The 27,971-nt window shown below is 57.3% G+C and overlaps 1 protein-coding gene across 1 annotated transcript in view; it reads left to right on the forward strand.

Annotated features, from left to right (window-relative positions):
- Positions 1 to 9,624: 9,624 nt before the first annotated feature.
- The window catches only part of TRAF3IP1 (TRAF3 interacting protein 1), a 37,566-nt gene continuing 19,219 nt past the window's right edge, over positions 9,625 to 27,971 (forward strand). Inside the window, exons 1-9 of the mRNA XM_058664308.1 lie at positions 9,625 to 9,865; positions 11,811 to 11,879; positions 12,193 to 12,354; positions 15,852 to 15,995; positions 16,079 to 16,327; positions 18,341 to 18,409; positions 19,254 to 19,329; positions 21,919 to 22,011; positions 26,147 to 26,248. Coding sequence (XP_058520291.1) covers positions 9,743 to 9,865; positions 11,811 to 11,879; positions 12,193 to 12,354; positions 15,852 to 15,995; positions 16,079 to 16,327; positions 18,341 to 18,409; positions 19,254 to 19,329; positions 21,919 to 22,011; positions 26,147 to 26,248 — 1,087 coding nt within the window. The 5' untranslated portion in view covers positions 9,625 to 9,742. The remainder of the gene's footprint in view (positions 9,866 to 11,810; positions 11,880 to 12,192; positions 12,355 to 15,851; positions 15,996 to 16,078; positions 16,328 to 18,340; positions 18,410 to 19,253; positions 19,330 to 21,918; positions 22,012 to 26,146; positions 26,249 to 27,971) is intronic.

The raw sequence follows: 27,971 nt of genomic DNA on the forward strand, positions 1-27,971 counted from the left end.
ACTGAAAATGCAGCACACTGAGTTACATTTAATCCTAAATTAAAGAAAAAAACATTCAGCGCAAGCGTGCCCCAAGTATTGCTTGGAATGCATTTATACTAAAATAAATGTTCATCTCAACCCTGGGGTTGGACTAGAGGTGGGTGCCTGTGCCTCACCCCACCCCCCCCCGCCCTCCTGGGCCCTGGGCTGTCCCCCTGCACCCTGCACAGCCTGACCCACACCCAGGCTCCCGCAGACCAGGCCTTTGTCTTGGGAGATGTTTACGGGGAGAGAGCAGCGGGGCTCACTTTGTGTTCTCACTGTCCTGCAGTGACTCAGGGCTTGGCTGCTCACTGCAAAATCCTCTCCCGCCAGCCTTTTCTTCCAACAGCTGCCTCATGCAGCTCCTTCTTGGAGGGGAATGACCCTGGGCATGTCTTCTGCCTTTCCCTCCAAGGTTCACAGGATTCTGAGGCCTGCAGGGTGCTGTTGGCTCTGCGACCGCCACCCCCACCTGGCCTTGGAGTCCACAGGCTCCGGGTCTCCTCTGCATGTGTATACACAAAGTACACACAAACACACACGCTACACATCCACGTCACATAAAATCACATGTTACACACACATGCCCACATGTACATAATATACGCTGCACGCAGATTCACACATGTACTTACACACACACAGATAACACAGCCGTGCATATAGTCACACACTCGCACCTCTGAGAGGTCCTGGTTCCAGGTTTCTGCCTTGGCGGCTGGAACCCTTGGCCTCACCTTCTCAGAGATCCCAGTGCCCACGCTGGCCGCAGGGCCTCCCTGGGGCTCCCAGGCTGTAGGGTCCTTGGTGCAGTCATTGGACCCAGGGAACTCTGAAGTCCCCACCTACCTCCCCCACGTTCTGAGTAGCCACGGCTCTCCCACAGGCCTGCCCAGCCACAGCATTCTGGGGCAGGTGGTGGGGACAGGGTCGGGGGCACGTGTTAAAAGGTAGGACAAGGTGGACCTGAGTCCCCCTAAGCCCATGTGAGCTGGCCCCGGGCAGGGCTGGCCTCAGGGCTCACAGCTGGATGGGCTCACACCGAAGTCTGGACCTGTAGCTGGGCCACAGCAGACAAGTCAGAGATGTCTGGCCAGTGTCCTCCGCTTGCAGACCCCACAGCTCCCGAGTGCACGGCGTCTCCTGCTTTGCTGCAACGGCTCTGAGGCCTGTCCCCCGGCGGAGTGCCGTCTGGCACCCGGCAGGCCAGGGGGCTCGGGGTCCTTACCTTGGGCTTTTGTCATTTCTGAGCTTTGGACAGGTGCTGTGGACTGTGACAGCTGCAGAAGCCCACTGTCTCATTATGCCTCTTCCATTCCAAAAAATCTTCCAGCAGGGCCTGTGGGGGGAGGGCAGGCTGGGCAGGGATGGAACTGTGGGACTAGCACTGTCCTCTATGGTGAGTGAGGCATAACTTTTATGGGGTGGGAGGGGAGACTGGGCAGGAGGGGGCACTTGGGAAACTGTGTTGTTCTGCCTTGTGGGGGCTGATGGACTGCTTGGTCTTCCTTTTTGGGAGGCAGATCACGGGTGGGTGAAGTCTGGTTCTTGGTGTCTACTGTCATTCTGGATGGCACCGATGGCCTGTCCCATGGAGATCCCCGACCCTGGGGCATGAGGGGAGGGGACTGCAGTTTCCAGAGGACTAAGTGGGGTTCAAAGACTGCAGTGCTCCAGGGCGGGTGAGTGTGGGAGCAGGTGAGCGCTGGAGTCAGCCAGCCCGGGCCCTCTGAGATGCAGATCTTCCATGGACTGTGGGGGACTTCCTCTCTCCAGGGATGCCTGCCTTTGGGTTTCTCAGTCAAGGTCACTCTGTCAGGACCCCTGCCCCGGGAAGTACAGAGAGAAGGGCTGCTGAAAGGCCTCAGGGAGACGAGCCCTGGCCCTAGTTCACCTCCCCTCCACCTTAGCAGGCAGAGCTCACAGGATCCCGGATGTGGGCAGGCAGCATAAGGAGCGGTGTCCTACCTGCCTGCCCAGAGGTGTGCGGCTCCCCGTTCAATGCCTGGCACCCACAAGTACTGTGATCTGGCCAATGTGTGCATGACACAGGCACGATCCAGGAGGTACGGACAAGATGTTCCAGGTCGCTGACCACCCCAGCAGCTTGAGGGGCACAGCCTACGGCCTGCGTTCACCCAGTGTGTGCCCTGCCTGCCACCAGGAAGCCCAAGAGGAGGGTGAGTTCCACCAGTGGGGAAATGGGGAAGCCCAAGATGAGCCGGGTGAGGCTGCCAGCTAAGCTTGCGCCTGCAAAGTGGAAATGAAGCCTGGAACAGCAGCTGCAAAGGATACACTGTTGGGCAGGAAGGTACAAAGGGAGAAGAGACGCGCTGGCTCATCCAGGCCTGCAGAACACGGACAGTCCAGCTGCGAGGGAGCCAAGGCCGCGTATTGTCATATACCACGTCAGTAAGAAAATCTGTTAAAGAGCTGTTTGTTTATACGTAAATCATCTGTTGGTGCACCTCCCACCTGGGGCCGCAAGGGTCAGGACTGGGCCAGGCCAAGCCAGGAACATCTTGGGCCATTCTCTGCTGCTTTTGTTAGGCTGTGAGCAGGGACCTGGGTTAGAAGTTGAGCAGCCGGGACATGAAGTAGCGCCCATGTGGCATGCTGGGACTGCAGATGGCAACTTTATTTGCTATGCCACACCATTACCCCCCCCTTTTTTTTTTTTTACCACTTTGTAAACCCAAGTTGTTGGTGGCTGTAGAAACATTTTTTTTTTTTTTTTTAACCGGGGCATTGGTTTCATTTGATTTATTTTGCGCGGAGTCCGGGAGGCGGAGGACACACAGCCTTGGGGAGCCCTTCACAGGGTGGGGCTGCTGGGTCAGAGCACCTCGAAGTGCTTCCTGATGTCTTGACGCAGTGGTGTGAGTACTTGTCATCTGGGGAGAAGCGAGCAGGACAGGCTGAGCAGGTCTGCTATCCCAGAGGGTCAAACTTCTTGAGCGTACAGCGGCATCCTCCATCCTCGCTGAGATAATACGGCAGAAACGTGACCAGGCTCTGGATGCTCGTACACACACCCCAGCTTCTCCCCCGCCACCTTGGTGCGGTCCCCCACTTCCTGCCAGGGAGCCTGGCGGCTGCCTAAGAAAAAACATTTTTAAATATGGGAGATCCCACTTCATTCCATTTGTGAAGTGTGAATAATTTCCTCTCTGTTTTTGGAACAACTGAAAGCAGCAGGACATTGAATTGACAGGAGGCTTTGACCGTCTTGAGGGTCAGCTTCAGCCTTCACACACGGACAGGGTGGTTTTCAAGGGCTGGGCGCACAGCTGTGCATGGAATGCCTTGCACATTTTCAGTCGCTTCTCCCAGGTTTTTCATCGTCCCTCTTTTGCCAGAGCCGTGTGCACTCCAGGATGTTTTCTCAACGTGTTGTGGAAAGCTGAGAATCTGAGTGTGCCATGCTTATAATTTTACATTTTATCTGGCGGGGTTTATGTAAGTTTATTCATGTTTGATACACTGGCACTTGACACCTGCTTAAGGAAGAGCCATGCTCAATCCAACGCTGGCAATTCACTGGGATAAGCTCAAGATTGACAGCTCAAGGCTCTTTATGCTTTTTGGTATTCATGTTAAGAACTGTGTGTGAACGGAAATGTCTGTGTAAAACTCACAGCACCAATAGCTTTTCAATTATGACCAAAAAAAACCACTGGTCGCCAATTAAATCACAAGAATCCATTACACACTCACTATAACGTCTGAAGTAGACAAATCAGATGTTAGCAGGGAAGTCAAACAACTGGACATTTTGACCTTGAGATTTATTTGTTTATTTTAGAAGGGTTATAGAGAGAGGGAGAAAGGTACAGAGAGAGAGAGAGAGCGAGAGAGAGAGAGCGAGCGAGCGAGCTCTTGCATCGATTCTTTCACTCCCCAGGTGGCTGCCATAGCCAGCACTGCACCAGGTCAAAGACCCGAGGCAGGCAGAGAGCACCCGGTCTCCCACAAGGGTGCAGGGACTCAAACACGAGGGCCGCCTTGCCCTCTCCCAGGCCATTAGCAGGGAGCTGGACCGGAGGCGGAGCAGCAGCACACAGACAGATGGCAGAATTGTAGGCGACTTCACTGCTAGGCCTCAGTGCTGGCCCTGCAACTGGACATTTCACACAGTGAGGTCAGCACTAAAGGCGTGCTCACTTTGGAAACAGGGAGTGGCCGGAATGCCCAGGACCCCTGCGCGGCAGGTGGGTTTGGCTCCTGGCTCTGGCCCTGGACTTCAGCTTTCTGGTAGCACGGACCTTTGAGGACTTGGGTACCTGGCTCCCTGCCATCCACCCCTGCTGCAGCTCTTCCGGGCATCTGGGTGGTGAATGTAGATGGAAACTGTAAGGAGTTATTCCAATATCCCTCCCTGGACCCGGCACCATTCCTTCTTCCTCACAGCTCATGAAGTTCGCGCCGGCCTAGCTATCCACCAATCGGATGTAACCTGGCTTTCCACCTGAATCCCACCTCCCAATCTTCCAGCCCCTTCCCCAACCCCGCCCACTTGCCAATCATCCCCAGGCATTCACCTGCAGGCACCAATCCCCTGGGGGCCTGCCCTCAATCCCTCCCCAATCCCCACCCCCTATACCTGGCCGACAAAAGGCTCCCCCAGGTGCGGCTCTCTCTCTTTCCCGGCTCTTATCCCTCCCTCTCTTACCCTGCTCTTCTCTCTCTCTCTCCCCTTCCCTTTTTCTCCTCCGAACTTTCACCACCTCTACCCGTTCCTGCCCTGTTGGAATAAACCTCCTAAGATATACCTTGTTGCGTCTGGTGTGTTTCAGCTCACGGTAAAGAACCAAGTTGTGGGAATTAGCTGCGCGTAACAATATCGGGATAATATCGTAATATTGTATGAACTAGAACTCTCCAAATCTTTTTAAATAACTAACAGAAACCGTCTCGCAAGTAACTAGATTTTAAAAAAACGATGCGAAGTGAAACATATTCTTACCCTATAACCCAGAAATCCTGGTTCAAGGGAAACGAAAATTTATGTTGGTACAAGACTTACAATGAATAGTCATAGTAACCTTTTTCAATTAAATGTGCACCAACTGTCTAATGGATAATCAAAGCGCTATGAAAGACAATTCAGTCACAAAACGGAATGACTCGTGAGTGTATGGCACAACACAGAGGAGACTAAAAGCCAGTAAAGGAAAAGGAATAGTTTTCAAAAAGATTTATTTATTTTTATTCAAAAGGCAGCTATGTAGAGAGGAGGAGAGACACAGAGGAAGATCTTGTGATCACTGATTGACTCCCAAAGTGGCCACAACAGCCAGAGCTGATTTGGTCTGAAGCCAGGAGCCAGGAGCCTCCTCCGGGTCTCCCACATGGGTGCAGGGTCCAAGGCTTTGGGCCATCCTCGACTGGTTTCCCAGGCCACAGGCAGGGAGCTGGATGGAAAACGGGGCTGCCAGGATTAGAACTGGTGCCCATATGGGATCCTGGAATTTGCAAGGCGAGGATTTCAGTCATTAGGCTATCATGCTGGGCCCAAGGAGCAAAATTTTAAAAATAATATACAACTTATGATTCCACTTACATGACATTCTGGAAAATATAAAATTATGTGAGAAACCTACAGGTTGCTTGGGGCTGAGAAGGGAGCATCACGTGAAAACGGAAGATTGCAGCAGGAAGTGTTTTCAGATTGTTTAGGAAGTGTTAACAGGTTGTGTCCTGTTCCAACTTTGGCAGTTGCTAACAAAACTGGCAAAAAATTGTCCAAATTGTATGTATGTAAATAATAATATATGTAAATGATGACATAAATTTTAGGAAAAAAATCTTCACATGATGGGGAATGTTTGACAAACCTGTGAAAAGAATAAAATCTTATAAACATTTTTATTTGAAATATAGATTTTTATATGGAGAGATTCTTCCATCCACTGTTTCACTCCCCAAATAGCCACAATGACCAGATCTGGGCTGGTCCACAGCCAGGAGCCAGGAGCTTCTTCCAGGTCTCCCACATGGTTGTCAGGCCCCAAGGACTACTGTGGGCCTAGGAGTTGATTAGCGCTCTGCCGGAGTCCAGCTCCAGCCTGGGTTTCGGAACTCGGGAAGGGTGCGTGGATGAGGCGCAGAAAGAAAGAGACGGACCACTAGGATTCCATGATGATAGTGGACTATGCAATAAAGCCGTCCGCTTTATTTATACAGTCAGTCAAACTCTGGCTCAGACTTTTTACGTCATGATCAAATGGGTGTTGCTAAAGATAATTCTGCCGTTTGTCTCGCCTAAGGAAAGCTCAACCAGTAACACATACCTCTTGAATCAGCTAAGGGAGGAATGTGTCCGGGAGGCAGGACCCAAAAGATCAAAGAGAGAAAGAATGGGTTTCCCCGGCACCTGGGAAGTTAGCACCCTTGATTAGCATATCGTCAATGGGAGAGGAAAGGCTGTAAACAAGTCCCCGCCACCTGAGGACAGAACACCTTTGATTAACATAGCAATGGTGGAGCCGTAGCAGCAGTAGGTAGAAACCTTTATGCTGGAAGCGAATATCAGTAACATCAACTTCCAAGCTCGCACAGATACCATACATCAACTGTTAACTCCGCAGGGGCAGACAGTGCCTAGGCAGATTACTGAAAACTCAGTGGGGAAGTCCGGCAATGGAAAGCGGGCTGCATTCAGGTGATCAAAACAACGTCCCGCCGGAGCCCTGCTCGACGGGGAGTTCCTTCGCGGCCTTGCCTGCAATGGAAGCAATGTTTCTCACACCTTCCTGTTTTTCCACATCCATCACACGGACCCCGGCAGCGCTCCTTGGCCTGGGCAGGAACAGGAACTGGGCTTGTGGCTAAAAACACCTAGACTAATTGGACTCATCTGTACCCAATATCCTGCTAAATGAGGATGTGGGAGGAAGAGTATATACGGAGAGGTGAAGGCGCAATAAAGAGAGACTGGCAGAGACTTCCACCATCACTGGTCTGCTGTCGGTGCTTCATCCCAGACCCTCCCCCGTCCACGTTACTGGCTCTGCTGGCCGGAGCAAAGGACTTGGGTCATCCTCTGTCGCTTTCCTAGGTGCTTCAGCAGGGACCTGGATTGGAAGTGGAGCAGCTGGGACAAGAAACTGGTGCCCACACGAGACGCCTGCACTGAGGGGTAACCGGTGCCCGCACGGGCTGCCTGCACTGAGGGGTGACCGGTGCTCGCACGGGCTGCCTGCACTGAGGGGTGACCGGTGCCCGCACGGGCTGCCTGCACTGAGGGGTGACCGGTGCCCGCACGGGCTGCCTGCACTGAGGGGTGACCGGTGCCCGCACGGGCTGCCTGCACTGAGGGGTGACCGGTGCCCGCATGGGCTGCCTGCACTGAGGGATACAGGGTTAGTCTGCTGAGTCACCACACTGGTCCCAAGAATAAAATCTTGAAGGTAAGTGGAAACATAATAAAACAGGAATAAGAATTACAGAAGACTTCTATTTAGAAGCTATGCAAGCTAGAACCCAATCAAATGATATGTTTATTTATTTATTTAAAGATTTATTTTTCTTGGAGAGGCAGATTTACAGAGAAGTAGACAAAGATCTTCCATTCATGGTTCACTCACCAACTGGCCACAACATACGGAGCTGAGCTGATCCGAAGCCAGGAGCCTGGATCTTCTTCAAGGACTCCCACATGAGTGCAGGGTTCCAAGGTTTTGGGCTGTCCTTGACTGCTTTCCCAGGCCACAAGCAGGGAGCCAGAAGGGAAGTGGAGCAGCTGGGACACAAACTGGCGCTCCCATGGGATCGTGGTGCATGCAAGGTGAGGACTTAACCACTAGGCTATCACGCTGGGTCCCACTGTGTGAGATTTAAGCCCATCTGAGCCGAACTACCCTATCCTAGGACAGACCTGGAACAGGAAGGGAGCCTGACATGGTGCCCACTCCGCGCAGGGCTCTTCTCCCACTTTCGCAATGTGAACCACACAGATGTTGAAGACTGGACGAGGCAGGGTGAGTGGGTGGTGCTGCTGGGAAGGTTTAGGGTAGGGGAAGGGGAGCTGAGTTGAGGTACCCCCAGGCTCCAGTGCCCCAGTTAGTGTGATGGCGCAGCTGCTGTGTGCCTACAGAGAACCGAGGCACCTGGAGCTGCTGTCATAGCAAGCAAGACCTCCAACTCTGGGTCCCCAACCCTGTGCCTATCGTACCTGCTCTGGAGGCTGCACTGGGCCTCAGCTCAACCTTTGGTGACAATACAGCACGGTCACGTCTTCCCAGTGACACCACATGGAAACGTTTGAAGAGCCCAAATTTAGTTCCAGCAGAAAAAGGGTCAATAGGATGCCTGCAGGCAGAAGACCTTGTAGGATAAGGAGAGGCAGTAGACCTTGCAAGATAGAGAGCTAGGAGCAGTTGGATGCTTTCCAACAGCTAAGACAATTGAGTTTCAGTCTCCCAAGTTTCTGTTTCCCAAGAAAGAGATAAGTTTCTATTTCTCGGACACTGAGCCATGCTTGAAAACTGCCTTTTAAGCAGGGGCAGCTCCTGTACCAATCATAGCCTTGTGTGACTTAAAAGTGCCAATGGGATCCCTGTAACTATGCATCTGCTTCTGTAACCCGCTTCCTGCTTCCCATATCCTATAAAAAGACCCAGCTTGTGCGGCTCGGCGCGACTCCTTACTCGATCAAACAGGAGCACCCACGAGCCCGTGTGAAATAAACCTTGCCTCATGCGTGATTGCCTCTCTTGGTCTCCTGTCTCGTGTCTGCCGGAGGGCTCCGTTCGTCGAGGGGCCCTCGCCCACTCGGGTTTAACACGTTAAAGGAAATGACGAATGGGGACAGTGGGGGTGGTGTAGCAAGGCAATGATCTGCTTGCAGAACCAGTGTCCCATATGGATACGGATTCAGGTCCTGGTTGCTTCATGTTCAACCTAGCTCCCTGCTAATGGCCTGGGAAAACGGCAGAGGATGCACCCCGTGGGAGGCCTGGAGGAGGCTCTTGGTTCTAGAAGACCCAGCTCCAGCCGTCGTGAACCAGTGACTGGCGATGGTTACCAAGGGTACAGGAAGTGGGTGGACGCCACAGCGACCTCGGCCAGATACCTGGCCCGTTGCGAAGGCAGCCAAGGCCACGAATGGGCCAGTAATGGACAAAGGCCGACATTCCTTGCCCCATTTGGCCCGAGCAGGGCCAACGCCAGCACCGCGGCAGATGGGGTATACAACCTCTGTGTCCACTACCCAGCTTGTTTTTCCCTCTTGTGGTTCCCTCCTCTCCTGTTCATGCCTCTGCTGCGCGGGGAAGGCCCACGCACGGTCTGCTTAATAAAGGCCTGTTTGTACCTGTTTCACGGATGGATGGTCGGTAATCTAAACAGATGGAAGATCTTTCTTCCCCCGTGGCTGCCGCGCAGGCGCCGTGCGGAGGGCTGCGGCGGTGGGCGGGGCGCGCTCGTTGCCAAGGCCGCACCGCCCTAGCGACCGGGCGTCCCGTGGTCGCCGCGCAGGCGCCGTGCGGAGGGCTGCGGCGGTGGGCGGGGCGCGCTCGTTGCCAAGGCCGCGCCGCCCTAGCGACCGGGCGCCCCGAGGCCGCTGCGCAGGCGCCGTGAGGGGCTCCGGTGCACTGTGGGATGGGAGCCGGAGCGGCGCGTCGCGGCGGGACCGGGCGGCGGGGCCGGCGGGGCCAGGGCGCCGGGCTGAGGCTCGGCCGGGCCGCCTGAGGGGCGCGGGCGGCCGGGCGCCGCCATGAACGCCGCGGTGGTGCGGCGGACGCAGGAGGCGTTGGGGAAGGTTATCCGCAGACCGCCGCTGACGGAGAAGCTGCTCACCAAGCCCCCGTTCCGCTACCTGCACGACATCATCACCGAGGTGGGTGCTGAGCGGCCGGGGTTGGCCGCGGGGCGGGACCAGCGGCCTGGGTCCGGCCTCGAGCACTCGCCCTCCGCCCTCTGCGCTCCCGGCTGCCCGTCCGGCCCCCGAGTGAGCCCCGCGCCTGCCTGGACACCCGGCTGTCTGGAGAGCGCAGCTGCCCGCGGGATGGCGCCTCCCCTGTACTCTCCTGGGCTCCCCTGGGCTCCCCTGGCCTCCCCTGAACTCCCCTGGCCTCCCTGGCCTCCCTGGCCTCCCCTGCTCTCCCCTGGCCTTTCTGGGCTCCCCTGGGCTCCCCTGCGCTCCCCTGCGCTCTCCTGGGCTCCCCTGGCCTCTGGCCTCCCCTGAACTCCCCTGGCCTCCCTGGCCTCCCCTGCGCTCCCCTGGCCTTTCTGGGCTCCCCTGCACTCCCCTGCGCTCTCCTGGGCTCCCCTGGGCTCCCCTGGCCTCCCTGGCCTCCCCTGCGCTCCCCTGGCCTTTCTGGGCTCCCCTGGGCTCCTCTGGGCCCCTGACCTTCCCTGGCCTCCCCCGGACTCCCCGTTCTCCCCTGGCCTTCCCTGCCTCGTGGGGCACATGGAAGGCGCCCTCTAGGCCCTGGGCCTGGGGGGGTGATGTGCGGGTCCCCGTCCTTGCCCCTTGGACACTGTGTTGGCTGCTTGGTGGGTGGTTGCTGGGGAGCTGAGTGTGGACTGTCTGTGTGGCCGCCCCCTGCCCGAGGACGCAGCTGGCTTGCCCTGCAGACCTGCAGTGGGGAGGGATTCCTGGCAGCTGCTGGGCGTGGCCGCAGACCGTTTCCCTGGGCACCTGGACTCCTGGGAGCTGTCATGTTCTCTGGGATTAGGGCGCAGGTTTGGTGTACAGGCGGTGCCTGGGGCACATCAGCTGCCCAGGCTCTGCTCCTCAGGCCAGTCCCCTTTTCCCTACACAAACTTTTTGATCCCTCCTGCCCTCTTAGCTTGTGCCACATTACCGTGTGTTTCAAACCCTCTTGGAAAACTCCTGAGTTGCCCTGCACCACAAAGCCCCTCGGCTAGTGGGCACTTACACCCAGTGAAGACAGTGTTTGGGGAAGGGACCAGCTGTGTGTGTGTGTGTGTGTGTGTGCCATGGGTGTGGGTCGGTGGGCTACACCACCTGCACCCAAGGAAACAGGCTGTGTGGATGTGTTAGGGGCTCCTTCTGTCCCACAAACTTGTTCCGACGTATTTCTGGAGTTTCTGCTGCTGTGAGGATGGGTGGCTGCCCACATGGTGAAGGCGATGCGCACGCCCAAAGGCCAGGGTGTGCCCTGGCTCCCTCTGTGCCCGGAGTGCTGTCCCCGGGCCTGGTGCGGGTGCTGCCACCATAGCGGGGCCGGGTGTGGGCGCTGAAGAGCCTCAGCAGGGACGCCGTGCAGGGCAGGGGAGGTGTGCGCAGCCGCTCTGCCTTCGCTGCAACAGGCGGCTGCCCAGCTCTGAGGCACCTTGGTGTGGCCTGAAGCTACCTTTGTTGATAGCTGATGATACAACTCAAGTTGTAGGAGCCTGGTGCTGAGAAGGAGGCTGGCACTGGTGTAGCATTGTGTCGTCCTTGCGGTATGATCACAGCGGGCCTGGGACATGCGCAGTGGACACATATGTCCTGCTGCCTGGCCCCCGTGCTGCCTGGTCTTCTCTGGTTTCACTAGAAACAAAAGCTTGTGGTAGCTACCCATTCGATTGACTTGAAAGTGTTGTGCCTCAGGGTCAAGCCAATGTCCCCTGGCCCGTCCTCCAGCTCCCCTGGTCTCAGTTCAGTCTTCCCTGGGGACTGGGTGCCTGTGCTGCTTGATGCTGTGGTCTCTGTCCCCTGAGGGACAGGAGGGGTTGGCCTGTGAGGTGGAGCAGGTCTCTGAGTGTGGTGCCCAGCGGTTGGCTGGTGAGGGCTGTCCCAGGACAGCTTTTGATGGCCTCTTTGTCTTTTGCAGGTGATCAGAGTGACTGGTTTTATGAAGGGCCTCTACACGGACGCCGAGTTGAAGTCTGACAATGTTAAGGTGGGTCTGGGAGAGGGCGCCTCCTGCCTGCCCCGCCAGCGCAGTGCACCCTGGTGCGTTGCCTTCTGTTTGTGATAGTGTGAGGCACGCTGCTTTTACCCACTGAAGGATGGAGTTTATTCTTTCAAAGGTTGATGTAAGCCCTCTAAGTAAATCGATGGACTGCTTCGTTCTGACGTCAGTTTTTCTAAATTTGTGACTTCACAATAGCCTTTTGGGGACAGAGGGGCTGTCTCATTTGCATTGAATGCAGTGGTATAATGCAGGCTCTTGGAAGTGTTTTCATATCCGTGTTTTAAACATAACATTGCAGGATAAAGATGCCAAAATTAGCTTCCTGCAGAAGGCCATAGATGTGGTTGTGATGGTTTCTGGAGAACCGTTGTTGGTGAAGCCAGCCCGGATCGTGGCCGGGCATGAGCCTGAGAGAACCAATGAGCTGCTTCAGGCGATCGGGAAGTGCTGCCTCAGCAAGGTAAGGTGAGCTCCTAGACTCAGGAGGTGCAGGGCAGGGCTTGGTGTGTCCAGGTACAGGAGGTGCAGGGCAGGGCTTGGTGTGTCCAGGTACAGGAGGTGCAGGGCAGGGCTTGGTGTGTCCAGGTACAGGAGGTGCAGGGCAGGGCTTGGTGTGTCCAGGTACAGGAGGTGCAGGGCAGGGCTTGGTGTGTCCAGGTACAGGAGGTGCAGGGCAGGGCTTGGTGTGTCCAGGTACAGGAGGTGCAGGGCAGGGCTCAGGTGTGTCCCAGGCACAGGAGGTGCAGGGCAGGGCTCAGGTGTGTCCCCGGTACAGGAGGTGCAGGGCAGGGCTCAGGTGTGTCCCAGGTACAGGAGGTGCAGGGCAGGGCTCAGGTGTCCCAGGTACAGGAGGTGCAGGGCAGGGCTCAGGTGTGTCCAGGCACAGGAGGTGCAGGGCAGGGCTTGGTGTGTCCCAGGTACAGGAGGTGCAGGGCAGGGCTCAGGTGTGTCCAGGTACAGGAGGTGCAGGGCAGGGCTTGGTGTGTCCAGGTACAGGAGGTGCAGGGCAGGGCTCAGGTGTGTCCCAGGCACAGGAGGTGCAGGGCAGGGCTCAGGTGTGTCCCCGGTACAGGAGGTGCAGGGCAGGGCTCAGGTGTGTCCCAGGCACAGGAAGTGCAGGGCAGGGCTCAGGTGTCCCAGGTACAGGAGGTGCAGGGCAGGGCTCAGGTGTGTCCAGGCACAGGAGGTGCAGGGCAGGGCTTGGTGTGTCCCAGGTACAGGAGGTGCAGGGCAGGGCTCAGGTGTGTCCAGGTACAGGAGGTGCAGGGCAGGGCTTGGTGTGTCCAGGTACAGGAGGTGCAGGGCAGGGCTCAGGTGTGTCCCAGGTACAGGAGGTGCAGGGCAGGGCTCAGGTGTGTCCAGGTACAGGAGGTGCAGGGCAGGGCTCAGGTGTGTCCAGGTACAGGAGGTGCAGGGCAGGGCTCAGGTGTGTCCCAGGTACAGGAGGTGCAGGGCAGGGCTCAGGTGTGTCCCAGGCACAGGAGGACGTGCTGGACACAGGTTCTGGGATGGTGACACCTGGTGGGAAGGTGTGTAGTGGCAGCTGTTGATGCTGGGCTTTGAACCTGACCTCGCCTTTCTTGTCACAGAATAAGCAGGGGTATGTCAGCACAGGTCTGCAGCCCTCCGTGTTACTGGTCACCCCCGGGCCCTCTGCTTTTGGGCTGTGGCTGGGGCTGCATGCCTGCATCTGCTCTTCCTCAGGGCGCATGGGAGGCCTATCCTTTCCTGTTTGTAGCCCCCAGGATCTGCTCCCGTTCTAGTGGTCACCTCAGAGGGTTCACGCATGATTGCCAGGCCTCGGGCCTCTGGGCGGGTCAGCCCGGGCCCTGGTAGGACTCTGGGCCGGAACGCTGGGTGCCAGGCCTTGTGCCTCTGGGCGGGTCAGCCCGGGCCCTGGTAGGACTCTCTGGGCCGGAGCGCTGGGTGCCAGGCCTTGTGCCTTTGAGGGGGTCAGCCCGGGCCCTGGTAGGACTCTCTGGGCCGGAGCGCTGGGTGCCAGGCCTTGTGCCTCTGGGCGGGTCAGCCCGGGCCCTGGTAGCCTTGGCGCTGCAGGAGGTCAGCTCAGGACCGTGCTCCTTCTCCTGTGTGGCAGCCGTGGGGAGGCAGGCCATCAACTTGGAACCTCAGGAATGCCTGGCTCTGGCCCAGGTCCACCGGCAGGCGTGAGGACTCGGACGTGGATGCTGCTCAGACACTGGCCGTGCTCCCCATTGCCTGGTGGCTTCCGTGTTGCTTCTCTTCCTGAAAAGCAGATCTGTCTCTCTTATTTATTTAGAAAGAATTACAGAGACAGAGAACATTCCTACCCCAGATGGCTGCAGGCTTGGCCAGTCCAGGTCTCCACGGGAGTGGCCGCAGCCCGGGGCTTGAGCCGCTGCCTCCCTGGTGCATGCGAACAGGAGGCTCAGTGGGGCAGAGATGGGACTGAGTGCAGCCGTTTGGATGAAGCCGTGTTCAGAGTGAGGCCCCCAGCTGTGTTGAGTCCAGATGCTGTGAAGTGGGGAGTGCAGTACTTGGGTCGCAGGCGTGCGTGCTGCCAGCTCCAGCATTGCCCAGGCTCCTCGACGCCCGAGTTCGACCCCCAACCCCACCAGCGCCGGGCACCCACATCCTGTTTCTGTCTATGAATGTGACTAATCTTGGGACTCTGGGATCGTAGATTTTGTCCTTTAACGTGGACTTGACTGTCATAGTATAATGTCCTTGAGTGTGTGCCGTTGTAGCAAGAGCCAGGTGCATTCTTTTTCCGAATGTGGCATTCTCAACTTTGGAGTGGTATGTCAGTGGTGTGTGTGGGCACAGTGTGTGCGGTGGTGTGTCAGTGTGTGGGCACAGTGTGTGCAGTGGTGTGTCTGTGTGCACACTGTTGATGTGTCAGTTTGTGTTCGTTGTGTGTGTGTGCACACTGTGTGCTGGTGTGTGTGTACACTGTGTACTGGAATGTTTGTGCACACTGTGTGTACTGGTGTGTATGTGTACTCACCGTGTGAGAGTGTGTGCACGCTGTGTGTGCTGGTGTGTGTGTGCTGGTGTGTCTGCACATTGCTGATGTGTGTACATGGTATGTGTACATGTGTGTGTGCACGCTGTGTGTGCTGGTGTGTCTGCACACTGCTGATGTGTGTACATGGTGTGTGTGTGCACGCTGTGTGTGCTGGTGTCTCTGCACACTGCTGATGTGTGTACACGGTATGTGTGCTGGTCTGTGTGTTTACCACAGTGTGGCATTTGCACGTATGTACTGTATTTTTAAAATCTATTTATTTGAACTTTTTAAGGGTTTATTTAATTTTGTCCAAGAGGCAGATTGACAGAGGGGCTGGGGCCCTCCATCCCTGGCTCACCGGCCTGACCTGGGCTCGTCTGAATTCGGGAGGCAGCAGCTTGCTCACTGCAGGGAGCTCCTGCTCGTAGTCCTTCCCTGGTCCATATGCGTTCCAGCGGATCAGAAGTGGAGCAGCCGGTCGCGATCCAGGGCCTGCATGGTTTGGGGCCCCCGACACCGGCCTCACAGCACCTTTTTCTCGCGCATTCTCTTGGACACATGATGGCTTCCATGTTTTAGTTCCTGTGATAATGCACTGTATGTTCTGACGTGCATACACTTCCGCTTCTCTGAGACCATTTCCCTTCTTTTGGCTGGAGGCCTGAGGAGGAGCGGCAGGAACACGGAGAGCTGTCTTGTGTCTGGTGGCTTCCCTGCTCCTGTGCGCTCTAGCCGCTCTGTTTTGTCTGTCTCGGGCTCTGTTGCAGTAGCAGGTGAGGCCGCTGTGGACTCGGTCAGCTTTCCCCTCCTGTAGTTAAACCTGCGGCGGGCTCTGCCGTTGGACTGCGAGGCGCTGTGCTGCCTGTGGAAGTCCGTTTTCTGGCCGTGTGGCGGGGCAGAAGCGTGGTCAGTGTGCTGTCTGATGTGTATGCGCTGTCCGCTTTGTCCTCCCGCACGTGGGCGAGCAGCTCTCCAGCGAGGAAGCCGTGAAGAGAGTCCTGGCTGGCGAGAAGGGGGACGTGAAGGGCCGGGCCTCGCTGGCCTCCAGGTCTCAGGAGCCGGACAACAAGAACATGAGAGAGGAGGAGCCCCAGAGTCGTAAGGAGAAAGAGGTGAGTTGTCTAGGCTTGGAAATGAAGCCATCTTCTTGGCATCAGCTCAGGCTCTCCTAGTGACGGTACATGTTCTTTCCTAGGACAGAAGAAGCCGAGACGGAAAGCAGAGAGAAGAGAGCAAGCCGAGGGGCAAGGAGGAGGACGGAGATGGCCCCCGGGACTCGGAGCGGGACAAGCACAGGGCCAAGGCGGACAGGGAGAGGGACAGAGAGGAGCGCAGGGGCGAGGCGGGCAGAGAGGAGAGGCTGCGAGACAGAGGGAAGGACAGGCGGAGGCTGAGGAGCGGGGAGCACTCCAGGGGCCCCGAGCGGGAGAAGGCAGACAGGAAGGTGAGTCGTGGGAACGAGGCTGTACTTTCCGAGCGCTCTGGGGGCTCGCCAGCGCCAGGCTGCCGGTGCCAGGCTGCCGGTGCCAGCCGCCCCTGGACAGGCACAGCTGCTCGTGTCTTGCCAGCCTGTGTCTTGCTGGCGGCACTTGTCGGTCGACCTTTGACTTCACTTTATACACACGAGGATTCATGTGAGAATGGAAGCTCCTTGACAAACTTGGGCCGTGGAAAAATGCAGTTAAAAGATAATTTCAGAAGTGTCCATCCCCAAGGAAATGTATTTTTTTAAAGATTTATTTATTTTTATTGCGAAGTCAGATATACAGAGAGAAGGAGAGACAGAGAGGAAGATCTTCCGTCCGATGATTCACTCCCCAAGTGACCGCAACGGCTGGTGCTGTGCCTACCTGAAGCCAGGAGCCAGGAACCTCTTCCAGGTCTCCCATGTGGGTGCAGGGTCCCAAGGCTTTGGGCCGTCCTCAACTGTTCTTCCAGGCCACAAGCAGGGAAGTGGAGCTGCGGGGATTAGAACCGGTGCCCATATGGGATCCCAGGGCATTCAAGGCGAGGACTTTAGCCTCTAGGCCACCGCGCCGGGCCCGGAAATGTAGTTTTAAGCCCATTTCCATGAATGTTTCGCGGTAACTTGCATATCGGCTCTCAGGTACCTGTACCTGCTCTTGTAGGGAAGCGATATTGTGAGGTGTCACAAATGACCCCAGTGCCATTTGTCCCAGCGATCAGGGAGGGTCTAGGATCTGTCCCCTCCATCCCCTGATGGGGTCCGTGCCACCCTCACTGCAGCTGAGGCTGGGGAGCAAGTCCCCCGGAGGCTGGCTGGTGGGAATACGTCAGGAGTACGTCACACGTGGCCGTGTTAGAGCAGGTGAGACTGGAGGAAGTGGCCCCTGCTGCTCTGGAAGGTCGGTTTGTGTAGCTCATTCCTGCTGCCCCTGCCCCTCCGTGTGCCCCTGGGGCAGCAGCCCTCTCAGTGGGGAGTGAGTGCAGTTGTGAGCCGCTGTAAGCCGCTCTCAGAGCCCCCGTCCCAGCAGCTGGGAGGGTCAGCTCTTGGAAAGACAGCCGACCCATGACTCTTGCCAGCCATGGTCATGACCCTTGCTTGGTCCCCGTCTTCTCCTGCCCTCTGGCGGCCCTGTGGGCTTGTGTGATGTACGTGTGGCCGTTCACCCAGAGCCGAGCTCCAGGTGTCAGGTATAGTGGCCAGCAGCAGGTCGCTCCCCTCTGACGGAGGCAGCCTGGGGGTGGCAAGGACGCGGTGCCTGGCCTGTAGTCAGTGTTAGTAATCCCTGCACTCAGCCTGGCCCCTCAGCAGTGCTCAGGACGTTGTCGAGGCATTAAACAGGCATTCTTTGCTTTCCAGTCTGGGGGGGAAGGTGCAGGTGCTGTTCTGTTCTGTACGGTCAGGATCCACGTGGTTGATGGTGTGAGATGGTGTTCTAGGCCTCACGGTGTGTGCGAGTCCTTCCCTGACTTAGCACCTGCGTGTTTGCTTAAGAACAGTCAGCCAGGCGTAAGACATGGCTCAGCGTGGCCCAGGGACCACAGGGCGGGAGGACAGTCCGTCTCCCGTGGCCCAGTGACCACAGAGTGAGGGGACCATCCATCTCCCGTGGCCCAGTGACCACAGGGCGGGGGGACGGTCCGTCTCCCGTGGCCCAGTGACCCTCACCTCCGTCCCTCGTGGTTCCCTGGGATGTCTTCCTCAGCAGTCTGGCCTTGTGTCGGGTTTGGGGTTCCAGGTGGTTTCCTGAGAGACGGGAGTGTCTGGTGTCTCCGCCTGGCTGCCCTGCCTGTGTGGGGTGAGACTTGCCGTTTGTGGTTTGTGTGTCAGCCCCCCGGGCTGGGGCGGTGGCAGCAGCCTGCTGGAGTTAGAGCTGGGAGGCGGGTCTCCCACAGGAGGACCTCCTGCTGTGAGCCCGTGTGTAACATGTCTTGTGATGTTTCACATGGGACAGTGTCTCTAAAGTTTGTTTTTTTTGTTGTTTTTTGGCAGTCAGCGAGCTCGGGGGAGATACCTAAGAAGTCCGAAGGGTCTTTCAAGGACTCCAGAGCGGACATGGAGGTGGGTGTTCAGGGTGACGGCCAGAGGTGAGAAGGTGCCGCGTGCTGGGGTAGCAGAGGCTGAGCCCTGGCTTGGCCACGGAGGCTCGGAGAGCATGGCTTGCACTTGCACCAATAGGTGACTTTGATGTCATTGTGAAGGTGATGACACAGGTGCACCTGCAGAGGCACAAGGGTGGCTGGTGGATGCCTGACACTCGTGGCGTTCTAGTGTGTTTCTTTTTCAAGCCTGATGTACAGAGTCCCAGGGTTGGTGGCCTGCCACTTCCACCAAGCCACCCCCGGTAGGACTTTGTAGCTCAGGCCCTGGCAGGAGGTGGGTCTGGCGTGGAGAAGGGAGACTGGCGGGCTGTTAAACCACAGTGACTTTTCTTGGGGCGCACGGAGGGGACCCTAGAGTAGAGCTGAGCCACCGGAGGGAGCTCTGGGGTGATCCACTGCAGTGCCTTGTTTAGACATACTGTGTGAGCTCTCCTTCTAAGACTGGACACACTGCCCAGGGGCAGACCTCTCACCTCGCAGTGTCCTGCGGGGCTGTGTCCGGCGGTATAGCTGTGGTTCTCACCACGACACCTGGTGATGCTGGTCTCAGCGTGGCTCTGATGGGTGGAGTGTCACTGCTTTCTCGAGGCAGGGCCGCAGGGCGCCAGTCCGTGTAGCACTGCACAGAGAAACGGAATCTTGCGCTGTGGATGACGCGCGTTGGCCGTGGGCCTCTGTCCCGTCGGGGCAGGCGGCTGCTGTGTGATGCTGCCGGCTTGTACGTGGGTCATCAGGCTCGGCAAGCACCTTCTGGGGTCACTGGGATGTGCCAGCTAATTCTCCTCCCTTCTTTTCTCTTGAAGACTGAGATTTCCAGGGGAGCATCCAAGTCAGTGACATCAAAATCATCGAAACGGCGATCCAAAAATTCTGTGGAAGGTACTGCACAACTTTTCCTGCTCTTACACGGAGCTAACATGCGGGTCTTGGCGTCTAGGCCTGCACGGAGCTAACACGCGGGTCTTGGCGTCTAGGCCTGCACGGAGCTAACACGCGGGTCTTGGCATCTAGGCCTGCACGGAGCTAACACGCGGGTCTTGGCGTCTAGGCCTGCACGGAGCTAACACGCGGGTCTTGGCGTCTAGGCCTGCATCACAGAGTCTAGCTGGGAAGACGCCCCATGGCTGGGAAACACGTCTGATGTGTCTGCGAGTGGAAACCGTGGTGTTTGGGGTTGTTACACACCTGGCACGCGTGTGCCTGCTCTCAGCAGTCGGTAGTACAACCCCTCTCAGAGACGTGGTTTGGGATGGAAGACGTGTGATTTGGTTGTTAGTCTGAGCAAATGCCGAGCAGTCAGCAGGTTCCTGGGTGCCCGTCTTCCACAGTGGTAGTCTGCAGTCCCACGTGCAGGCTGACAGGAGGTCACGACTGGGGTGTTGTGAGGGCTCAGCCCGAGTGTGTCGACCGTGTAGCCACTGGTGTGGTCCCTGACCTCTGATGCAGCGGCATTGGCCTGGAGTGGGAGGTGGTGGTCCTGGGAAGCCCCTACCCCTCGTGTGGTTTTCATGCAGCGAGTTCCTCCTCGGCTGGCCGTGCTTTGGCCCCTTCCCAGACAGGCTGGGGAGCAGTGCCTGCCGGTGCCCAGGGCCGGGTCCTGTGTGCCTGCAGCCACGGGCTGTACCCCTGTTCCTCGCGCCTCTTGCAGTGACTGGCAGTGGGTGTAAAGGGGACAGAGGCACAGTCCCGTCACTGGCGTGTGTTCCTGGTTTTGTTGGCTCCTTGGGTTGCCCTTGGTGGCTAACATCCTTGTCCCCTGTGGGTCATCGTGTGCCTCACGTACATGCTCCCTGCACGCTGTGGCTGCCTGTGTTAACGCGAGGCTCAGCTGGTTATGTCTGGTCTGTGAGTTGTCTACAGGTTTAATTTTTGTGTACTTAAAGCTGTTATTCCTGTTGTAATTTGTCCAGAAATTTGGGATATGTATAGTTGTGCGTGTTTTAAGATATACTTATTTTTATTTCAAAGTCAGAGTTACAGAAAGAGAGAGAGAGATCCCCCTTCTGCTGGCCTACTCCCCAAATGGCTGCAACAGCTGGAGCTGGGCTGGTCTGAAGCCAGGAGCCAGGAGCTTCCTCCGGGTCTCCCATGCAGGTGCAGGGTCCCAAGGCTTTGGGCCATCTTCTGCTTTCCCAGGCCACAGGCAGGGAGCTGGAAGGGCAGTTAGCAGCCGGGCTATGACATCCTGTGGGGTGGCACAGCAGCGGCCCCTCACGAGTGCATTTTAGTTTAATGATGTTGCAATGTTGCTGATTGTTAAGATATTTTTATTGTGCGATTTGGTGTCAGGAAGAAAGGACGCTAAGACTTCTTGAAAAGGTGAGCTCTCTCCCTGGTGCAGCTGGCACGGGACTGCCTGGCGAGGCAGGCTGGCAGCGTTGTGTCTTCTCTGCTGGTCTCTGCGCCCTGGTGGAGCCCACAGGGTGGCCCGCCACGTGTGGGCTGCTTGAGCTCTGAAGTGCTGTCGCCTGGCCAGAGCTGAGCAGGGACAGGACATGTGGCCCCTGCGGACAGACAGCCCCAGGGCTGCCTGAGTGCGGCCTGTGCTGAGCACGGTGCACCCGCCTTTCTGCGGTCCAGACGTTTATAACGGCAGAGCGCTTGGGAGCGGGAAGGCTCCAGGGAGGTCAGGAGCTGCAGGGCTAAGGGGTCTGCTGAGGGGCTCCTGCTGAGGGGCGCGTCTGGACGGAGGGCCGACTGATGTGGAGGAGGACCTGGCGGTGTGCAGAGACCCTGAGCTGGGGCAGCTTTGTTGTGTGTGTGGCAGAGGCATGGCTGGGCACGCAGGGCTGGACCCATGTGGGGCCGTGTCTCCTGGGAAGTGTGAATGCATAGTTCTTGGGGTTCAAGTGGGGTGGTGGCAGGATCTGACTGTTTCAGGACAGGTGTGGAGCCCAAGCTGGGCTCACAAGGAGGGAAGGGCACCGCGTGGTGCAGGGCACCATGAGAGGGGGTGGGGGGCATGCGTGGTGCAGGGCACCATGAGAGGGGGGAGAGGGGGCACTGTGTGGTGCGGGGCACCATGAGAGGGGGGAGAGGGGACACTGTGTGGTGCGGGGCACCATGAGAGGGGGCACTGCGTGGTGCGGGGCACTGAATTGTGAGGGTTGGGAGAGGCTGGCTGGTGTGCGGGTGTGAAGCCTGGTTGAGGGGAGGTGGGCGTTCTGACAGCAGGGAGAGAGTTGGGGAAGAGTTGGAGAATTCCCAGTGTGCAGCTGGTGTTGGCGGCCTTGGACCTGCGGGCCGAGGAGGGTGGGGAGCTGGCCTGGTGTGCAGTCGGCTGGGGAGGACAGGAGAACCACAGGCCAGCGAGCTGGTGGGGCTGGGGAGCCCTGGGGAGGTGGACGGGCATCCTGTGGGACCCCCAGCAGGGCTCACGTGGAGGCTGAAAGTTAGCTTGGGGTGGGCTTGTCCTAACCCCCGCGAGGGCTTGCACTGTTCTAATCTGTCACTACTATTTCATGTTAGGAAGGAAGGAAGATAATGTTTCAACTAAGAGTTTAGACCCCATAGTGTCTGGATTAAACAGTGAACCAAAGCGACCTGCGGCTGCAGAGCTAGGTAAGCAGACTGCACTGTTGGCGTTCCCTGCGCCCTGAGGTATGTAGCGTAATCCTAAGGTCATCTTGTTACTTCGTGCCACTGCAACACCAGGTTGTTTGCCCACGGCCTCAAAAGCAGGAGTTCTTTAATGATTTATTTGCTTAGTTTTGCTGAGTTACTTGATAGCTTCATGAACTCAGCTTTAAATTAATCTTTGCTTGCTTTTTTCCTGCAGAATTGATAACCTTTAAATCAAAATGCGTTCTTAATCTTGCTGTTGGCAGTGATGGAGTGACTGGGACTCCCTGGTCCCATGTCGCACGTGCTGTCTCGGGGGTGTTACTATCTTCATGTGCGTGTTGACTCTGAGGGAGGTTACCCTTTGCTGCTGGGCTCAGCGAGCTCCTCGCCTGTTGCTGTAGCTGGCAAAGCACAGGCGTTCTGGCCGTGCCCTGCCCTGCCCGGTGCAGCGCACACTGGTGAGGGCGGGCCGTGGCATATTTTATTCCAGGTGAGATAACTGTGATTATGCTGGGTCTTGCGAGTGTGGGAGACCAGAGGGAGAGGCTGCCAGCCTGGAGCAGGGTGCTGGCCTGCAGAGGAGGGCTCTTCTCCAGGCGCATGTGTGCTGCAGGCCAGCTGGGGCTTACCTCCGTTGCTCCTCTCTGCCTACCGGGGAGAGTGGGCTGCAGCTCCCGGAGCAGGGGCAGGGACAGGGTGAGTGGTGATGCCAGCTTGAGAGGGAGCCTTCCACTCAGGTGCTGATGGGCAGCCCAGCTTGGAGCTGGGCCCCTTGGGCAGCAGGGCCGTTCACTCGCCCGCCTTGGGGACGTGCATAAGCCGCAGCCTCTGCATCCTCAGTGGCTAACACCATGTACCGGACAGCGGTTAAGATGCTGCCGTGAGGGACTGACTGCTTTATCTGGCAGCCCAGAACAGAAGGGACAAGCTCATCGCCAGTGGCAATGTGGATTTAAAACAAACTAGGGTTTTTATTTATTTTATTTTATTTAATTAATTAATTTATTTATTTTTGCTTTAACCACTGGGCTAAATGCTCGTCCCTTTGGCAGAGATGGGGCTGACATCTGGCACCAGCAGGTGGGATACGCAAGACCTGCCTGTGGCTCTCGTTGGGACCTGGCCAGTGCCCAGGAGCAGGGCCTTGCAGTCACGCCAGCCTGCGCTTTGGGACTCAGGGAGCCAGCGTGGGCGGTGGTTCCTGAGTGGATGTCTGACATGAGTGTGACTTCGGGTCTGCTGCTGTAGGGCTGGTCAACGAGCCCTCCCTTAGAGTCACTTTGGGTTCTTGGCGCTGCAGGTCAAAGTCCCGTTCTCCAGGCTCGTGGCCTCTGTCGTGCTGGCTGATGGGGCCTCAGCTCCACGCCCACTGCCCGGGCCCGGCGGGCACTGTTTGTCAAGGCCGATGTGAGAGAACTTGTGAGCTTTGCCGTCATCGTTCTGCTGTTTTTGGGCAGAGGGGCCAGGTGGTCCTCCTGCACCCTGTGTTTTGGGCAGAGGGGCCAGGTGGTCCTCCCTCACCCTGTGTTTTGGGCAGAGGGGCCAGGCGGTCCTCCCTCACCCTGTGTTTTGGGCAGAGGGGCCGGGTGGTCCTCCTCTTCTTGCTGTAGTTGTTTGACAGTTCCCAGTTTGTCTGGAACATTCGCCCATATCTTTGCTGGGCTTAGTTTCTCTCATTCCGTGTTTGTTTTATCGTTTAAACTCCTGTATTATTAACCACACTGCACACACGTGGGAAGGTAGAGACTAGTGGACTGAGCCCCGTCTGCCCACCCCTGGGCGGAGGAGGTCTGGCGTCCGGCTGTGGGCCTCCCCCGTGCTTAGACACGTCTGACGTCCTGTCTCTGGCATGTGGCAGCACACAGGCCACGTGATTCTGGCCCGCCGAGCAGAGGGTGGTGTGTTTTTAGATCTACTTATTTTTATTTGAAAGGCAGATTTAGAGAGGAAAGGCAGAGAGGGAAAGATCTTCCATCTGCTGGTTCACTCCCAAACAGCCGCAACAGCCGGAGCTGAGCCAGTCTGAAGTCAGGAGCCTCTTCTGAGTCTCCCACATGGGTGCATTGTCCCAAGGAGGTGAGACTTCCTCCACTGCTTTCCCAGGCCAGGCAGGGTGGGATCAGCAGTGAGGCAGCTGGAGCAGGACGCGGTGCCTGTGTGGAATGCCAGTGCTTGAAGGTTTAGTCTGCTATGCTGCAGTGCTGGCCCTAAGCAAAACTTCCGAGAGCTCTTGAGCCCCAGGCTGTGTTCCCATCGTCCCACGAGTTCTGCAGTGTTGTTTGTTGTTTAAAATCACTGGGTACTTGCTGCCATTTGAACTGGGGTGGGTTCCCTGGCAGCAGCTGCCAGCTTTCAGGGCACCGTGTGTTAGCGTCCACGGGAGGCGGCTGGAGAAGGGGTCCCTGGCCAAGCCCGGCGCTCGGGCCCTGGGCTTCATACACGAGAGTGAGGGCGGCGTGAGGCATGTGGGAGGAGCGGGCATGGAGGGCTGGCCACCTGCGGGGCTCGTGGGGCCACGAGGGCCAGACAGCTGATGACAGGAGCGCTTGCCTTTTCTTGCTGCTAATTCATAACTTTTGTTTTTAAATAGATGCATTGTTTATTTTTTTTAAAGCGGTTATTTGATGAGCTGGTTCATCTGCGTGTTGTGATTCCAAACTGATGGTGGTGATGTTCGTGAGAGAATCGTGTGGCTTCCTTGGAGTTTAGGAAAGCTGACCTAAGATTATCACCTGGGCTTTGAAAAGAGAGCGCTGTGCGTAGGTCCTGGGCCCCGTGAGGGTGATGATTTTGCAGGCGCTTATGACATGTTAGGTGTTATAGAGTCCAGGCAATACTCAATACTGCCAAAGCAGGTCTAATGGTGTAAAACTGTTAAGGTGTTTCAGTTGATAATCTTTCAAATTGATAATCTAAGATTGATAATTGAAAAACTAATAAATGCTAAGATTATATTCACTGTTAGGTTATTTCATCTTTATTGTCTGGTTCCCCTCTGCAGAATACCAAAAGTTAACTGTTAGAGTATTTACGTTAGCATTGTTTTTATGGTTATAAAAAGCTTCCTTAAAAATTATATATGGTCTGTTTTATATAGTTCTGTTACCTAAGTAAACAGTTATTTGATAGTTAATGACAGGTTGATTCTAAGTGTTTTTGAATAGTTTTTAGCAATTGCGAGGCTGTTTCTGAGAGGGGAGCACTGCTGAATTGCACTTGCTGGGGCCTTGGGCTGCCGGCCCTGCGTGCCACCACGATCCTCCAGTGCCTGCCGGCCCTGCGTGCCACCACGATCCCCCCTCCGGTGCCTGCCGGCCCTGCGTGCCACCACGATCCCCCCTCCGGTGCCTGCCGGCCCTGCGTGCCACCACGATCCCCCCTCCGGTGCCTGCCGGCCCTGCGTGCCACCACGATCCCCCCTCCGGTGCCTGCCGGCCCTGCGTGCCACCACGATCCCCCCTCCAGTGCCTGCCGGCCCTTCTTATTTTCACCAGGGAAAACCACTTTTTCTCAGTTGTTTGATAAGGAAAATTTTGTTTCTCCTATATTTGAGGGGGGAAAATGGTTCTTTTCCCAGGTGTTTGATTTTTTTTTTTTTCTATTTTCATCAGCCTTGAAACACCAGCCAGTAGTCAGCAGACAGGCGGGTGCAGGTCTCCAGTGCCGAGGCTCATGCACCGTGTCCTGGGCATTCTGTCTGCCTCCTGCTTTCCTCTTAGCTTCTACCTGGCCCTGGGGCCCTGGGGCCCTGGGCTAGCTGTAGCACTGCGAGGTGGGGCCTTTCTGCCTCTGCCAGGGAGTGCGAGGTGGGCCCCATCGGCCTGTGCCGGGGTGTGTGAGGTGGGCCCTATCGGCCTGTGCCGGGGAGTGCGAGGTGGGCCCGTATGCCTCTGCTGAGGAGACCCTCGCTTCTGCCCGGGATGGTGGATCCTGGTGCTTCTCCCAGTCGGTGATGCCCCTGCCCTCCCACCTCATCCCAGAGCCCCACTGAAAGAATGTTCTCGATGTGTGCTGTCAGAAGTTATCCTTGGCTAGTCCTGCATCAACATGGAGTGGGAAACGTGAGATGCTGTGCCGTCTCCAGCCCTCAGCAGACAGTCTTAACGACCAGTTTTAAACTGTTTTATGTCAGGAACAGAAGGAGCCAGTACTAACTCAACTAGCGTTTCAGACGGTAACTCGCCTCGTCTGTGGCGGGAGAGTGCTGAGCCAGAGCCAGCCGCGAGGCAGCCAGGTAAGCAAGGGCAGGCCTTCACTAGGCCCCATGTGGGGGCAGGTGCATGCCCCGCCGGGCCCCAAGCGGGCATCGCCAGTGCTCCAGGCTGCCCGTCGGGCATCGCCAGTGCCCCTGGCTGCCCGTTGGCGTGAGCCAGTGCTCCCGGCTGCCCGTTGGGCATCGCCAGTGCCCCCGTTGGCGTGAGCTGGAGCCGAGCAGGCTTGCTCTTCAGAGGATTTACCTCTGATGCCCATGTGGTGTTTTCTTTTTTACTTCCAAACAAATTTTTAAAGAACTTAGTTGAGAGCCAGAGAACGTGGGAAGAGGACTGTGCAGCAATGGCTTGCTGCAGGTCCGTGATCTATCCATGTGTAGCAGTGGCCATGGCGGGCTGCTCCAGGACGGGAACTGGAACTCTGTGCGTGGCATGGACTTGGCTCCGTAGGCATCCCCACTGCCTCCCGGGAACTCCCTGGTGGGGCCCAGGCGGCCTCGCTGCCAGACCACGTTCCCTCCACCCTGTGTGTCTTCGGGGTTAGGACCCTGTGGAAGCTTACGGTGCTGGCCCTAAGCTGCGGTCTGTGATGATCTTCGGGGCCTTCAGTTGTCCCTGCTGCGATCATTGTCACGTGGTCTTGCCAGCGTTTAGGAATGCGGTGAAGTAGACGTGTCGTTCGTTTTCCCTCAGAGCTGTGGACAGGGTCACAGTGTTGGCTGGGCAGGGGCTGGGTCAGGCCTGGCCTCCCCCGAGCAGAGTCCCACTGGTCTCCTGAGCTTGGCAGATGAGGAGATGAAGCCGCAGAGAACACGTGAAACTTTGTAGGCAGAGGTGCCTCAGGGAATGCGGCAGGGAGGGCCTGGGTGACGTGGGTGCAGGGTGGGTGGATCTGGGTAACCTGGGTGTGGCAGGGAGGGCCTGGGTGATGTGGGTGCAGGGTGGGCGGACCTGGGTAACCTGGGTGTGGCATCACTGGGAGGGCCTGGGTGGCTCGGGCACAGGCTTCCTGGGAGGACATGTGAGGCAGAAGGAGTTGCACGCATGTAGCTCTGAGGGACAGGTGTTCACTTGGAAAACTGTGTGCTCCTGGACCGGCTTCATGGTCAGGGCAGCGGAGGCCAGTGCTACTCTCGAGTGGCAGGATGGTGTCTCTTTCCACCGAGGCGGCCCACGCGCAGCCGGAGCAGCCTGGGCTCTGGGGATGTAGGCCTCTGGGCGCTCTTGGCCTTCTGGTGGCTGGGCCTGGCTCTGGGAGGAGGGCTGCCAGGCCTGCCATCCTAGGTGTGGTGGGAGCAGGTGGGCAGCGGCCCCTGGGTCTCCTGGTGGCTACATGGGGGATGCCTAGGGACGGGGGTTCAGGGACTGGAGGGACCCATCGGGTTAGGGACCCTGCTGAGTGCCTACTGTGTGGCCTGGGGTCTCGGGTCTGTTTTGTTCTGCATTCTTTGGAGAGGCAGTTTCTGTCTGCGATGGCTGAGGGAGACCAGGCCGAAGCCAGAGAACTGGGGACTTGGTGCCATCACCGGATGCCTCCCAGGGTGCCTGTTGGCAGGACGCTGGGGGCAGGAGTGAGTCAGGGTTCCGGTGTTAACCGTGCTTCCACAATCAGCCCAGTGCCTGGTCCCTTGTCTGCCGCTGTCACTGGGGTGCATGTTGCAGAGGGGAGAAGCCAGGGTCTGGTGCCCTGTCCCTCTGCAGGGCTGCCCAGGGCTGAGCTGGGCTCCCATCCTGGCGGTCTGGGCT

Source organism: Ochotona princeps, chromosome 5, assembly GCF_030435755.1.
Source record: "Ochotona princeps isolate mOchPri1 chromosome 5, mOchPri1.hap1, whole genome shotgun sequence".
In the NCBI taxonomy this organism is placed as follows: Eukaryota; Metazoa; Chordata; class Mammalia; order Lagomorpha; family Ochotonidae; genus Ochotona; species Ochotona princeps.